We start from the raw sequence: 15,865 nt of genomic DNA, 5'->3' as shown, positions 1-15,865 counted from the left end.
TGTAAGGGAGAGGGAGGGAGGCGGAATCCATTGTGTCTACGTATATACTTTTACAACGCGAACCGTGATCCACAATTGTTGAGTGAATGGGAAAATGTAGTGAGTTTTGCCCTCCTTCCTACGAGAGCTCCAATTCCGGAAGATATAACCTAACCCAAACCTATTAATGATTTAAAATTTGGTTTGGATTAGATTGTACCTTCCAGAAGTGAAGCTTCCCCGGGGGGAGGGGAAGGGTCCAAACCCGCTGTGTCATAAAACAACGCGCAACCACTTTATATTTACCAAAAAATTATATAAACAATATTTATCAATACAAAGATGTGAGTTGAAGCTCGATTTGTGTGGAAAATGAAAAAGCCTGAGTTTCGTCCTTAGAAATGTAAACAGACATTTTTTTCATATCTGCTTTACACAAATGCAACGTAAATAAACTTTATTTTTCCTTATTTTATAACAGAAAAAGCATTAAAACTGTGAAACTTTAAAATCGCATATCTTGGAAACTATTGGTCAAAATTTTTTTTTACTATTTTTTTCGTGTTTTTCGTCAAAAATGCCTTCGGAAACGACTCTTCAAATAGGGGGCCATAATTATCGTAATCATCCCGTTTTTAAATAGTTTAAAAATTTGTTGACAATAATATTTTTTAAAATTTATATTTATCACATATAAGTTTAGATATTTTTTTATGTACTTAGCATATGTTTTTTTGCCTTTTTTTAGAAAGATATTTTAGAGAAATACATTGAATATATGCTAAATACTTTTAATAAGATGTAAAAAATAATAGGTACAAGACATGCAAACGGGATTAATTAAAATAGAACTTATGATTAATGCATTAAGATAGATACAAATATACCCGCAGATGTTTTATTTTTGAATTTACAGATTTTTAAAGTTTTTATTCAGAGATAATTTTTCTTAATGTTTTCAAGATAATATTAATGGAAAATATAATAATTGTTCAATTGATAAAGGAGGCTCCATATAATTTGCAAATGTTAATATATGTTCGATTTTTTTGTAAAGGTATGACAAACTAACCAAAAAACAATTGTCAAACTAAAAGATTTTTACAATCATATTGTCGCCATAAAGAATGCATTTTCATTTGAGAAAGGCATTTTCTCTTTGAACATTTCCTCTAGTAACAACTTTGAAGCTGTAATTCAGAAATAAATTATATATTTGATCTATATGATAAAATATGTATCAGATCTATATTTATCGGATCTATATTTATATAAGATTTTTCCATTATTATAATTCATATTCAGATTTACTGATCAATTTTGGTTCCTTATTATAGCAAAATAGTATATATCTCATATATATCACATATATATCATATGATATATATCACATATATATCACGTATATATCACATATATATCATAAATACTGATCTTAAAAATCTTTATTCTTCGTTTTTTAAATAGAATATGCAATATAAAATAGATTATTTGTTCAATTCAAATTAGTATGTTGCACGTGATATCAAAGTTTAATGAATACACATGCACGCACGCACGCACGCACACACACACACACACACACATGCACAAATGATTTTTGAATATTTAAATAATCAAAGTAGGCAATAACACAAGTATTTTAAAAAGTTGCAACGCATTTCTATTGTGTTTCGAGGAAATATATCTAAAGCATATATTTTTTATATAAATTTTAACAAATAAAACTACTATTGTTTGAGGCACAATGGATTTTGTTTGTGCTGTAGGCGAAGCTTTGCTTTTAAGGATGGCTCTCTGCCGTTCTATTAGTTCCTCTTTTATTATTAAAGGAAAGAGTGATAATATAGCCTCCTGCGGATAAATTAGCCTCCCAGCGTATTTCATATATTGTAAGCGTCATCTAAGTTCTCGGCTATATATTAAAAAGAGTCTAGTCATGGAGTATTATATGTAACCAATAGACGCTACTGCACACTGTTAACTTATGTTATAACATCTTTAAGCACATAAAAAACAAAATTTTTTCGTTAACATGTAGTTTCTGTTATTTTTTTTTTTTAAGTGAGTTGAAAGTAAATCTCTTATGATAAATGAAAGCAGTAGCAAGTGTACTGCAATATTCTAGAAGTAAATACATTTTTTCACTTTTATCTTTTTTTCTCGATATATTATTAGAAATATGCTAATGTGTTTAAAAATGGCCCTTTGTGACAGCAGGTATTATGGTCCCTATTAGATGCAGTAATTGTAATAATTCTTTTTATTATTAAAAAGTTGTTTCAGATTTCAATTTTGTGTTAATAACTTCCTTCATTTTAAAGATACCTCGAATAAACATTTCATCAAAGCTACAAAGAAAGCGAAAATCATAAAATATAGCGCGAATGAAAAAGACTGTGGAAGCATTATGCAGTAAGACTAGGGTCAAAAAAGGCAGTTGCAAGACATTTTCTATAACACAAACGACATTAAGCTTGTTTTTCTGAATTGTCATCAAATAGTGTGCCAAAATCATTGGAAAGCCTTATTAGAAAGCCTGTGTTATAACTATTTTTAGAAAATTAGTTGAATATTTGTTGTTCATAGTTTGAAGCCATGAAACACAGTTACCATGGCTTAAAACGTATAAATGTTAAACGAATGGCTTGTCACTCAATTATTGTGAAGTGCAATTCTCTAATGATCGAAGAGGCGAGATTTACGATGTTTAAGTTGTGATATATGAGCACATAATGAATGTGTTGGTGCAGAAAACGAACATTATATATGCGATTTTTGTCGTTAAATGTTGTTTTCGTTTCAATTTTTTCTTTAATTTTTATACATATACAGTTTGTTCAATAAGAAAGTGACCGCCATAGCTTGGAAAAAATAAAAATTTAGATTAAATTTTTTTTTTATTGAAGTACACACTATAAGGTATTGTGCAATTGCCTAATTTTTCGTCTAATCACCTCCATTATTAATTATAATTTCACCTTCTTTCCTTGTTTTTGACGAGGTTTTCTACATATCTTCTTAATTTGAAATAATAGCTGCTTTACTGTGTATACTGACTTTCCTTTGAGTTTCATTTTCATGTACGATCGCACATTTTCAATGGGATTAACATCTAGGGACATTGCCATTCTATCGTAGTGATATTATTTTGTTGTTCCACGCACTGCATAGTACTGCGATGTTTAGCGTCAATGTCTTCTTGCAGCATCCAACTTGTTCTATCAGAATCAAAAAACTTTTCAGCGGATTTCAGCAAGCATCTCTGGTAAAAAAAATCAGAGTTGGGTGCTACAAGAAGATAATGACCCTAAACATGGCAGCAACTGTGCAGTGCATGGAAATAACAAATAACGTCACTACGATGAAATGGCCGGCAATTTCCCCAGATGTTAATTCCATTGAAAATGTGTGGGTCGTACATAAAAATGAAGCTTAAAGGAAAGTCAGTGTACACGATGAAGCAGTTGTCATTTCAAATTAAGAAGATATGGCGATCTTTGCCAAATGAATATGCAGAAAACCTCGAAAACCTCGAAAGCATGAAAAAAAGGTGTAAAACTATAATCAGTAATGGAGATGAGTGGACGAGATATCGCGCAATAGCTAATAGTGTTTACTTCAATAAAAGAAAAAAAATTTAATCTAAATTTTTATTTTTTTCCAAATTATGGTTACTTTCTTATTGAACAGACTATATTTAATACAGTCCCGGATGCCATATTACCCGTACATTTCTTATGATTAATATTTTTAAGGTGTTTCAAATAAAACTTTTTTTGTCATAATTGTGGAATGTTTTTTCAAAAATCTTACCGATAAAATAAAATTTGTAACAGTATATTTAAATTGTTTAAATAATCATGTTCTACTGATTTATACTCTAAAAACAAATTGGGGAATTTATGTATTATCACTTTTTCCTCTAAGTAAGACTATTATAAAAAAAAAAACATCAAGAAATTGTATGTGCACATATAAAATACATATCTTATATAAAAGAGAATTGCTTATATCACTGATCTTTTAAATCGTATCTCATCAATTTTTTTATAATTTTTCAAGAAGTACCAAGTCATCTAAAAAATGACTAAAACACAACATATTTTTTATGAAGATCTCTTTTAGTGAGAGCAGCATTTTTTCTTGTTATTAAAAAAAAATTTGCAACAAGCAGTTATATATTTTTTATTAAAAAACCATGAATTTTTTTTACAGTAGTTGATTTTTCTCATTATTTTATATGTAAAAGTATTAAGTAAAATAATCAAAAAGTAAATATTTTATGAAATATTTACTTTTTGATTATTGATTTTATGAAATAATTCATAGAATTTGTAAAAATATATATTGGCGCCTAACTAAATTTGGTCATCTGAGGCTAGTGGCGCCTTTAGGCGCTTGGCAATTTTTATCGGCAATAATTGCATAATGTAATGTCATTCAGTGTTTCGATTGCGAAAAAAATTTTACCATCCACAGCGTCGATTATAGTTGAATATTTGTCGTTTACCAAGCGTGCTACATATTAAGATTTACTGCAGCGAAAATGTTAAAGTATAAAATGTCTTGTAATTATTAAATTTTTGGCTATATTACCCTTATAACTTTTTATGCCAATATTGCGAGAATCGACTTATGTAAACAAATTAGAATAATTGCATTTAAAAAAATAAATATGACCTTGAAATAATACTATCATCTTGATTCAAAGTTAAATAAAGATCTCCATTAGATAATCCCTTCAATATTGTGAACAATTTTTGTCTGAACATATTTTTTATTCGATCTTACCCTACAAAGATAAAAGGGGGGATAGATTAAAATGTCTTGTATAAACTGATCATGTTTCTTAAATCGTATGTATTACTACAAAGTTTCTTAAATTGTATTAGTATGATTTGAGATCATATGTTTAACACGTTCACTCCCACGCATTTAGATTGATATTGTTATATAGCATAAAATAAGATCGAGAAAATCTAACTAGATAACGTAAAGAGAAAAAATTTGATCATTAAAAATGTTTTATATATTAGTGCCATTAGTTTGCCGAATGGAATAGCTTGCAACATTTTACATCATCTGATCTATTATATGTATCAAGAAATATGGTAATGTCTCGCACCAAGTCACTCGCAGCAAAAACAAAACATGTATATTTTCACGAGTGAATCAGTTAAGAATATTTTAGCATTGGACCTTAATAACAGCTAAAGTGATCGATTTCTTACTAAACTCAAATGATAGATTGAGTTTGAATTATATAAGAAAAGTGCACTTACTTTTGCTTTAATTGTTCTACGAACAGAGAAATTGTGCAAAATTCGAAACTACACGTTTAAAACACATTTCGATCGTTCTGCCCGTCTCCCACAAAAATTTTACATTTCTCATTTTTAACACAAGATGGTACTAACAGCATTCGCCACTTATAATAAACCCATAGACATAATATATTTAGATCGAGCTTTTGCCTTTATTTAAGAAGTAGGGGTAAAGATTACAATAAGAAGTATTAAATAAATTTTCGATTTGAAAAATTATGAATTTTATGTTAGTTATATATTTAAGTATTTAAGTAAATGCGTGGGCAGAGAAGAGATTCCATTCCTCCACTCCCTCTCATAAAAAAATTAATCAAACCTAAATCTAATTTTCATTTAAAAATAAAAATTGTTTCGAGTTAAATTAAAATTTCTCGGGAAGACGATGCAGAGGGCTCCGCTCCTTTTTCGCTCACGTATTCACTTTACAATGACTATACAGACAATAATACTTAACCAATAATTATCAGGGAAGCGTACGCACGTGTGTGTATCTGTATATTTGTATATCTATATATACAAATGGAATTCACATAGAATCATCCAACTATGAATCGTATAATTATAAATCGTATAATAATAATCATAAATTATATATTGTTTCTTTTATCTGTCATACTTAATTATAACTAATAATAACATATACACATTCGTGATAATTATTGGTATTGAATTATTGTTTGTATAGTCGCAAAGTGAATGCGTGGGCAAGAAAGGGGCCCCTCTCTCTTTGTACTCCCACTCCCAAAAAAATTTAAATAAAAATTAAATTTGAGTAAGGCAGTTTCTTTTTTGTTGTGGGGAAGGAAGGGTGAAGCCTCTCTCTGGCGCACGCATTTATTTAAATACTTAAATATACAATTAATATAAATCTCATGCTCGAAAAAGTTTATATTATCGCGTTTAATATTTGTTTTTATTGTACAATTTAATTGTACAATAAGAAACTTTTTAATAAACTGCAAGCAACAACTAAAATCTCTTGGATGTTACTCAGAGTTGATTTTGACATATGCTGTTAAAATCAAAATCATTAGGGCTAAGTTTCCTAAAATATATACATTTATCAAATATTATTATTTGTCTGTATTAAAAACTTAATTTATTAAAAATACAATGCCAAAAATTCACGGAAGTTGGCATAAATCGTGCATTTGGGCCGCTAATTAAATCATTTACTATTGCGATGATTAATCTATCGTTTCCTCTTGGCCACTAATTTCTTTATTCGTACTGAGCCTTCTTTTTATCCCGTGTCCATTCCTTTTTTCTAAGATCTAATTGCGCGCTTTATTAACGAGAGCGCATTCGAATAATTTATAGATGATAGAATGATAATTGCATAATAAAGAATTATGATAATTAATATGATGATTCCATGCATGTCGTGTAAAAAGAGAAAATATAGAGGAAGAGAGAAAGCAGAATGAAAACGGCGCGTATCGACTATATGAGAGCTTAAACTCTTAAAGTGTATAGAATCAAATATCTTATTACTAATGGTATTCAAATTAATGTGAATAAAAATTTAAATAATTTTTAGAATCTAAAAATTTTATGTATGTGTGTGTTATATTATTTTAACAAATCTTAATAACATTTTTAACAATGTAATTATTATTAAAGTAAATAAATAAAAATTAAATTTAAAATATTAATTAATAAAAAGATTAAAAATTTGTTTTTTTCAATGTCATGTCTATTTTTATTAAAAAAATAAATAAAAGGTAAAAAAATAATCAATTAGAAGCAAAATTTAAACTATAAGTTTTATTAAAATGCATTTTTAAATAGCGTTAAAATAAAGTAAAATAAACAAAATATTGAATATATTATTGATTTATATAATGTAATCATCAATGCTAGCAATGTAGAATGTTTCCTAATAAGTAGAAAATATTATAATAGTGGATTTAGAACACCAAAGTAAGAAAAAAAGTTCATATAAACATATGTCCGATATGATCTTGTTTCCGAGTTACAGCTACTATTTTATTTTCCAATAGAATCAAGATAACATATTTGGATATCGATATGCTGTTTATCTACAAGATTTAAAGGACTTAAGGTCTCGCTAATCTGTAAACATAAACACGTGTTATTTGTGTTGAAAGTGATAATATAAACATGTGTTATTTGTGTTGTAAGTGATACGGTTCATATCTTGTGCTCACAAGGAAATCTCACAAACCCGAAAATTCTGATTTTGATGAAACTTTTTAGACATGTAGCGGGAAGGGGTCAATAGATAAATTTAGCGGTTCTATTTAATTACATTAATAAAAATTTTTAATAAAAATTATTTTTTTTATTTTTTTTTTAAATAATTTTTTTCAAATTTTTATTTAGGTGGTTAAATAGAGTTGTTTTTACCATAAGACTTTTATATACAACATTTTTTAATATCTCAACCAGTTTTCGAGATATATCGAGAAAAACAAAAAGCCGCTCTACATGTGACAGGTGTTTTCTCTTAGAACCGTTTTTGGGCAGCAACTGAAAATTTCTAAATTCATCTATTGAACCCCCCTCCCCCTCCTCCCCTACATGTCTGTAAAGTTTCATCAAAATTAGAATTTCCCGGTTCGCGAGGTTCCTTTATCAGTGAAGGTAAGGCATTTGTAGTGTACATTAGTGCATGCTTCTCATGTATAGATTAACCTGTACAGGTTAATCTATGCATGTATCTATACATCTATACATTAAAATAAATATAATAGTTATATTTATACATGCTTCTCATGTATAGATTAACCTGTACAGGTTAATCTATACATGAGATGCATGTATAAATATAACTATTATATTTATGTTAATTATTATCCCATGTATAGATTAACCTGTATACAGGTTAATCTATACATGAGATGCATGTCTGCCATTTCATTGTTTCACCAAATTAGTGGTAGTTATTCCGAGCATTTCCTGTAATCTTAACTATCTTAATTCTGTTGAAAAATAAAATAGACTATAACTTGGAAACAAATTTATATTGAACATATGTTTATATGAACTTTTTTCTTATTTTGTCTTGAATTCACCATTGCAATATTTCCCACTTATTAAGAAACACTCTGTATATTCATTTTTTGATATTCCTAATACTATCACACAATATTACGAATATTAATCGCGAAATATAAACGTAACAATGAGCAAACAACTAATATAATCTATTTATTTATTTTTCATTCATTTGTGCAAGTCGATTCTAATATGGATCAAAATCAATATAATTAATTATCATATTATTGCTTTAACGTACACATATATAATTGAGATACATATATATCTATATGTATATTTATTAATATTTATAATTTCTGTATTTGTTATGCAAATTTTAATTTATGTAAATTTTATTAATGATCATTAATAGTAATTATTTTATATAATTAATTATTTTATAATTATTATATTTATAATTTGTTTTATGATTATTATATTTTATTACTATTTTATTTATTTTAAATTTATAACTATTATATTTAATTTATTATTTTATAAATATTGTTTTATTTTAATTATTAATAAAAGTTAATTATTAATTATTAATACTTTTATTAATTATATTTTTGTGTAAATATATTTTCGTATTTATTATGTAAATTTTATTTATTATGTAATTTTTATTTATTATTATTTACTATTAATATCTACTATTAATTATTTTTATTATAGTTTTCTATTATTTATAATAAATAAATATATAATTATTTATTAAAATTTTTAATATATAAAATTGGATTTACCATATCAATATAAATTTAGATTATTTGATATGTAATATAAAAAAATTTATAATATGATTAACTGATTACTAGCATTAGATACAACATGATGTGAAGATATATAGATAGATGCAATTTTTTTATGTATTAATTGAAAAATAAAAAATTAATAATTTTATTTGATTTTTTGCTATTTTTATATTTTGTACTAAAGAGAAATTAAAAAAAAAATAAGATATTAAAATATCATTGATTATAGATATTTAAAAAATCAAATCTATAACATATAAATGTATAATATATAAATGTATAATAATGAATATTTAATAATACTCTTTTTAATATTATCTTTTATCCCACGCCCTTTGTAGCAGAAGGGCTAACGCAGCATGGTCGACGTGGTTGCACGTGGTATATAGAACTTTAAAACCGATCGATTGACTTATATGCTCTAAATATCGATCGGCCAACAATACCAGAAGTTACATTTTTCGCGTATATATAAGTATTAGTTTGAACCTTGAATGCGGAGATTAGGATTAATCATTTTTAAAACAATGTTCTTACATCTCTCTTTGATCTATGATAGAGTGGACATAAAAAAAAGTTCTAAAATGTATTATTCTTTTTTTATTTTCTTTTTGACGAAAGTCAGTCTCTAATCTCTTTCATACACATATTGAAGGATATAATTTCGTACACATACATTTTTTGTCTTTAACTTTTCGCGTCTCTGTAAAGCGATAGCTTATTTTTATCGCAATTAGAACGTGTATCTATATACCTTGTCTTGTACGTTAATAAACAATATAAGATAATTTTATTCTGACAAATATTTTATCTCGGTGCTTTATAAGAACTACATATTACCATCAATCTTTTCATACTATCTTATCTTATCGCAGTTATGTGTTGCAATAATGCAACAGAAATCTTGCACAACGAAGCATAAGGATGGATAAAAAATTGTCCTAACAAAATGTTCTCTTTTCATGTTATCCTTGAGATAATAAAAAAGCATATAATAGTCTCGAAAATAATTAGATAGCAATTGTATTACAAAATTAATTTCGGGACATCAGTCTATCATTATACAGATATTAATGATTAAATTACTTAAGTATGTAAGATGCAACGATGTAACTTCGAAGATACGGATACATATATTTCTAGTTTGAATGACAGACAATACGATAATATTCTGAGAGTAAATAAATTGCAGGAAAAAACCAATAGCGCGAAACAAGTAGGTATTATTACATATCATAATAACGCAATTAAAGATTGGATTAGAACGTGTGGTATTATGTGTGACGTGTGTCGACTCACTGCGTACGCATTGACGTGCCCTTAGTCCGTCTGGCTGCCTGTTCCTCGATATTCTCTCACTCTCTGTCTCTTCTCGGTTCTGTCTATCCGTTTACGTAAATTCGTTGGCATGTAATTTCTTTTTTTTTTCGACATGTGAACGTAAGAATATCGCGACTTTTACACGCGCGCGAATGCGTTTTTACGCATCAACCACTTTTTCGGCGAGTCTAATTCTCGGCGCCGCCGGTGAACTCTATCTCCCTCATGATGATTGCCGAATGAACAACCGGCCGGCCGGAAAAAGAAGGAAAAAATTATGCGCGGATGTTCCTCGTGAAAATAGACTCACCGGAGAGAAAAGGAAAGTGGAGACGAGAGCCCGAAAATTTCCGAGATTCTTCCGTTCGAGATGCACGTCGCGCCCACGAGTTCGCAATTATCGGGGCGACCTCGATCGACCACCTCAGGTTCTTCTGCCCGCTAAGAGAAGCGAACTATCTTGTCAAAAGGGGCGAGAAGTACTGGCTTGGCTTCGTCGACGTCATTAATCGCGCCGACGTAGGGTATCGCCCGCCTCGTCTTGCGCGTTGCACACCGCCTATCAGCGATGAACAGATGGCGAGTGCACGCGTATGTGTTTATTGGTGGGGGAGGGAAGAGAGTAGTGAACGCATGCGTAGAGGGTTAAAAAGGGGTGGAATTCGGTTGGCCCGACCGAGTCACCGAAAAATCGATTGAGTCGCGTTCCGGATTGTTTCGCCGTCGTTCGCATAGATTACGTTGCTTCCTTAAGGTGCCTTTTCACTCTGACGCTTGACGCTCATTTATTAGCGTCAGAGTAGATCATGTCGTTAAAATTGACGCTATATTGTGAAATACGCATGAAAAGAGTTGAGCATCGAATTTATAGCGTCAATACAATACTGGCTAACAGTACAGCTTAACGCTTGACGCTGAAGTTGAGAAAATCCAACTTCTTTTCTCTTGACACTAGCGCAGCTAGCGTCAAATCGAAGTCACGTGAGCACATGCAACGCTGAAATGAGCGTCTCATGAATTCGCACCTTTACTTGTACTTATACAGCGTGGAACTTTGCAGCAACATTGTTGGCAATGTTGCTGCAATATTATACACTGTATGAGTATCGACTTATCGCAAAGTCGTTCTCAAATTTATTTGCAATGATTTGCACGATAGGAAGTTATTGCACTGAGAATATTATCGCTTTATATAAAATTCAATGTTTTATATTGCTGGATTAGATTTACATAAAGCACAGAATATTGCGGCAATATTGCAACGTTGCAGTAATATTCTGTTGTATAGGTTAAAAGAAGAGGAATAATATAAAGTAGTATAATGTAGCATCAAAATAATAATTATATTAACATATGTAATAGTAACGTTGAAGAAAAGTCATCAATAGATAAGTTGGCGTACTGGGTAAACATTTTCCAGAGATCCTGGACGAGGAGAGGCTCGTGAACAAAACTGTTTTGGAGAACTTGATGAGCAAAATCCGTTTAACATTGCTGGCAATTTGTTGCAATATTCTGTGCTGTATGAGCATCGACTCACTACGAAGTCGTTTTCAAACTTATTTGACTTATTAACGACATTGCTTATCCGTACTCTCGTATGTATTGCATGATAAAAAGTAATCGCGCTAAGAATATTTATTGCTTCATAGAAAATTAAATGTTTTATATATTTGGATTAGATTCCTACAAAATATAAAACATTGCAGCAACATTACGGCGATATTGCAATGTTGCAGTAATATATTGTGTTGTATGGATTAAGAGAAGATGAAAATTATAATAAAAATAATAGTGTGTCAAAATAATAACTATACTAACATATGTAGTAACAAGGTTGAAGAGAAGCCGTCAACAGGTAGATTGAAGTATGTCCGGATAAAAATTTTTCAGAGATCCTGGATGCGAGAAAAGATGCGTGGCAGAATTGTTTCGGAAAACTTGGTGAGTGGAATCCGCTTAACACTTTAGATACGCCGTTGTCGGCGTGTATTTAAGCGGAAGCTGTAATTGAATCTGTTGGAACCAGCTGTTGCCTTTAAACTCAATTGTAACTCGAGTCTTCGTTTTATACGCTCGCGGAGTTATTTACCGATAACATCCGCTTGCGCGCGTCTCCGTCATGAGAAAACAATTTTATCCCCCGATTGACACTTAATTTATTTCAAATCTACACACATTCACATGAAAAAAACACATTTAAATTGACGGCACAATGAAAAAGATATCGACAATAAATTTTGATTACCAAATTCGCGGGTGTATATACTTTAACTGTTACATGCAAGAGTAAGAAAGTAAGAAATCTGCTGGTCGTTGTAGATTACATTCCCACTGCCGCAGTGGAGAAAAGAAGGGACGAATGAAGAAAGGAGGGGAGGAAACGAAAGAAAGAAGAACAGAGAAAAGGAGACATTTTCTTTCATCTGCAACGAAAGTATTATGGTGAAAGTATTATATAACACAGGCTGGACAAACACGGAAGAACTTTCTTCGGCTGAATTCATGCAATGCGCATGCATGCACTTCCATTCTCCTAACCTGGGTCTCGCATATCGTAAATGTAAAATCGCCGTTTTATACCTAGTGTATGCGTCGTCCATAACCACCGTAACTTTCGCAACTGAAACACAAACCTCATATATACCTATCTTTGTGTACATATAATGTCCTTCAAAATTATCCTCATTCTTTATCTACCTATCAATGAACTCGGTTGGCTCTAAATTAATGTTAGACGAACGTAGTTTTGTGGGTTGTCTCGCATACAATTTTTTGCAATTCAAACGACCGTATGACCTTTTCAACGCCTTCACTTTTCGCGAAATGTATCCGAGCGTAATACAAGGGTGTAATACACTCCTAGTGATGTTCTTGATTTGTCTCCGTGTCGCATATAATTCTTTAGGCAATCATTCAGATGCTTTGCTTCGAGGAATGAAATCCCAAGTGAGGTTCGCACTTGCAACTCTTGCAATGAATTTAAAATCAAGTTTTTCAATCATTTGCTTCGTGGCGGCAACTGAGCTCAGGTTTTATACATTTCTGCATCTTCATCTCATACATGCTTTGTTTGCAATTTTTCTTATGTACATTCATATTTTTTCATAAACACACACACACACACACACACACACATACTTATACATACACACTCACACTCGTACACTTGTACACACTTGTTTATATTCTCATACATTATATATTCGTCTATGTATTATTTTTTATTTTTTATTATCTTGTTTATTATTCTGTAATTGATTATTGTTTTTGTTATATTTGTTAATAGTGTCATGTCGTGCGTTGAGGGGATTCTGTCACGGAGCGTTTAATAAATAATAATTCTATTCCATTCCCAATTTTAATCATTGAATGGAAAATGATTTGGTACCATTAATTTATTAACAATTGAGTGATATGACAATACTTTATATTATCATCTTTAATTGTATTATACTACATAATTCTTCACGTATGTGTAACTTGTGATCATAAAAATTTGTTTTATTAAGAAATAATAAATTATTAATTTTTATAATTTGAGTCAATTTCATCGAGAGATTATTTTCTTTATGAATCAATCGAGTTTTTCTTAGAGAACATCATCATCTTTCAAGATCTGCTGGACAGTTTATTTTCTCAATTTTTGAAAATCAACCGTCCAGCCATTGACATAAATTATTTGAAAACAATTGTAAGCTGTGTTTTTCTTAATTTTATTCTATTATATTCTCAATTTAACTCGATAGACAAAAATTTAAAGAAAACACGCATGTAAAAAAACAAAGAGAAGATTATAAATTTTCCTAAGATAACTTATTTTAGGATAATGAATAAGTAATCTTGGTGGCTTTTGAACATTGTACTGGAAAAATATTTTCTATTATGTGTATGGGCGCGTATTTGATTTTATCTTTAAAATTAAATTTATTAATTTTTATTAACTTTTTTTTATGAAATAACCAATTATTCTAATATAATCTACGCAGAATAGTTTTAGAAAATGTTTAAATTATTTTTAAGAAAATTTTTAGTAATAAATTTATACTTTATTATTATACTTAATAAATTCATACTTTAAAAAAAAATTTTTTTTAAATATGTGAAAATGAATTTTTTTGTTTTCTCTCGTATTGTTTGCAATTTATATTAGTTTTTTTTTTATCTTTGATATTTCATAAATGCTAAGAAAATTTAAAAAATATATAAACAAATTTATGCCATATATTTACCATATATTTAACATATTCCAAATAAAAATTCTCAGACTTAAAAAAAAGGAAATATTTATCAATGTATACAAATATAATCATAGAGGATGAGGAATGAATTGGAATCATTTCGATAATTCCTAAATATTTTAGCGAAGAATTCTTTAGATAAGTGTTGTATAGTTTGAATAGGGTTATATATTGCACATTCTAAAACTTTTTTATTATTAAATAGTTTTTAAAATTTAAAAATCACTTTTGGTTTTTTTAAAGCATCAAATTATTTCTATAAAAAAAGTTAATAGACAATATTAATATAAATTTAATTGTAATAAATAATATGATCTTTAAATGACTTTAAATAATTTTTTCTGATTTATCATACATTACATGACGCGTTTATTATTATCATATAAGGTATTGAAGTAAAAAAAATCATTTATATAAAAAATATTTATTTACATATTTATTATATACATAAAGAAAGATGTAATTCTAATTGCCATTCTGATATATCTTATAATCTACACGTCTTTGTATGATAAATTACAAAAAAATGTTGAAAAGACTTCAAAAATATATTAAAATTGAAGAATCACATTTTGAACATCTATAAAATAAAACCAAATTTAATCATTCACATTGTTATTAATTCTCTTCGAAATGTCAAAATATACGATTTTGATGATATACCATTTTTATTTACTTATTTTTCTAAAAAAAAAAAAAAATTTATTTTATATAGATATTGTTCTTCTCATGGATTTATTGTACATATTTGTATACATTTTCTTACTATTCTTTAGGAACAAAAAAAGTATCGAAAAATTTTGGTAACTAAATAATTAGGTATTAACGCAGGAAAGATGTAAAGAAAGCCATAAATAAAAAAATTTCAGATTTGCAACATTTACGCATTATAGAAGTATATATGGTACAGAACAGCTATGCAATGATGTCAGAAAGAATTAATGAAAAGACGAATATACAAAGGACAGTAAACAAAAATATTAATCAAGTGAATACGCACGCGCGCGAGCACACACATGTAGAAGTATTAGAGTCTTCAAATAATGTGAAAGTGACTAACTATGAGATTCTATGTCATAACATATGCGCGTTCTAAGAGACAGAGAAAGAGATTGATTAATTAATTTATTAATATCCTAGCAAAGCTATTAGACAAATTAACAAAGGAAATTCAAATAAACAAAATACATATTAATAGTACACGAGAGAGAAAGAGAAAGAGAGAGAGAGAGAGAGA

At 28.9% G+C, this 15,865-nt stretch overlaps 1 protein-coding gene across 3 annotated transcripts in view; it reads right to left on the bottom strand.

Annotated features, from left to right (window-relative positions):
* The window catches only part of LOC126852256 (putative fatty acyl-CoA reductase CG5065), a 36,233-nt gene extending 23,556 nt beyond the window's left edge, over positions 1-12,677 (bottom strand). Inside the window, exon 1 of one of the 3 annotated variants that reach the window (XM_050596862.1) lies at positions 12,209-12,677. Coding sequence is in view for 1 of the 3 variants with exons in the window: in XM_050596860.1 (XP_050452817.1) it covers positions 10,367-10,377 (11 nt within the window). In the remaining 2 variants the exon portion in view is untranslated. Of the gene's footprint in view, positions 1-10,366; positions 10,916-12,208 lie in introns of those variants that run through there. The other 2 variants (XM_050596860.1, XM_050596864.1) reach the window with 2 other exon arrangements.
* Between the last annotated feature and the right edge of the window lie 3,188 nt (positions 12,678-15,865).

Source organism: Cataglyphis hispanica, chromosome 10 (assembly GCF_021464435.1).
Source record: "Cataglyphis hispanica isolate Lineage 1 chromosome 10, ULB_Chis1_1.0, whole genome shotgun sequence".
Taxonomy (NCBI): Eukaryota; Metazoa; Arthropoda; class Insecta; order Hymenoptera; family Formicidae; genus Cataglyphis; species Cataglyphis hispanica.
This window is presented reverse-complemented; position numbering and strand designations above follow the sequence as displayed.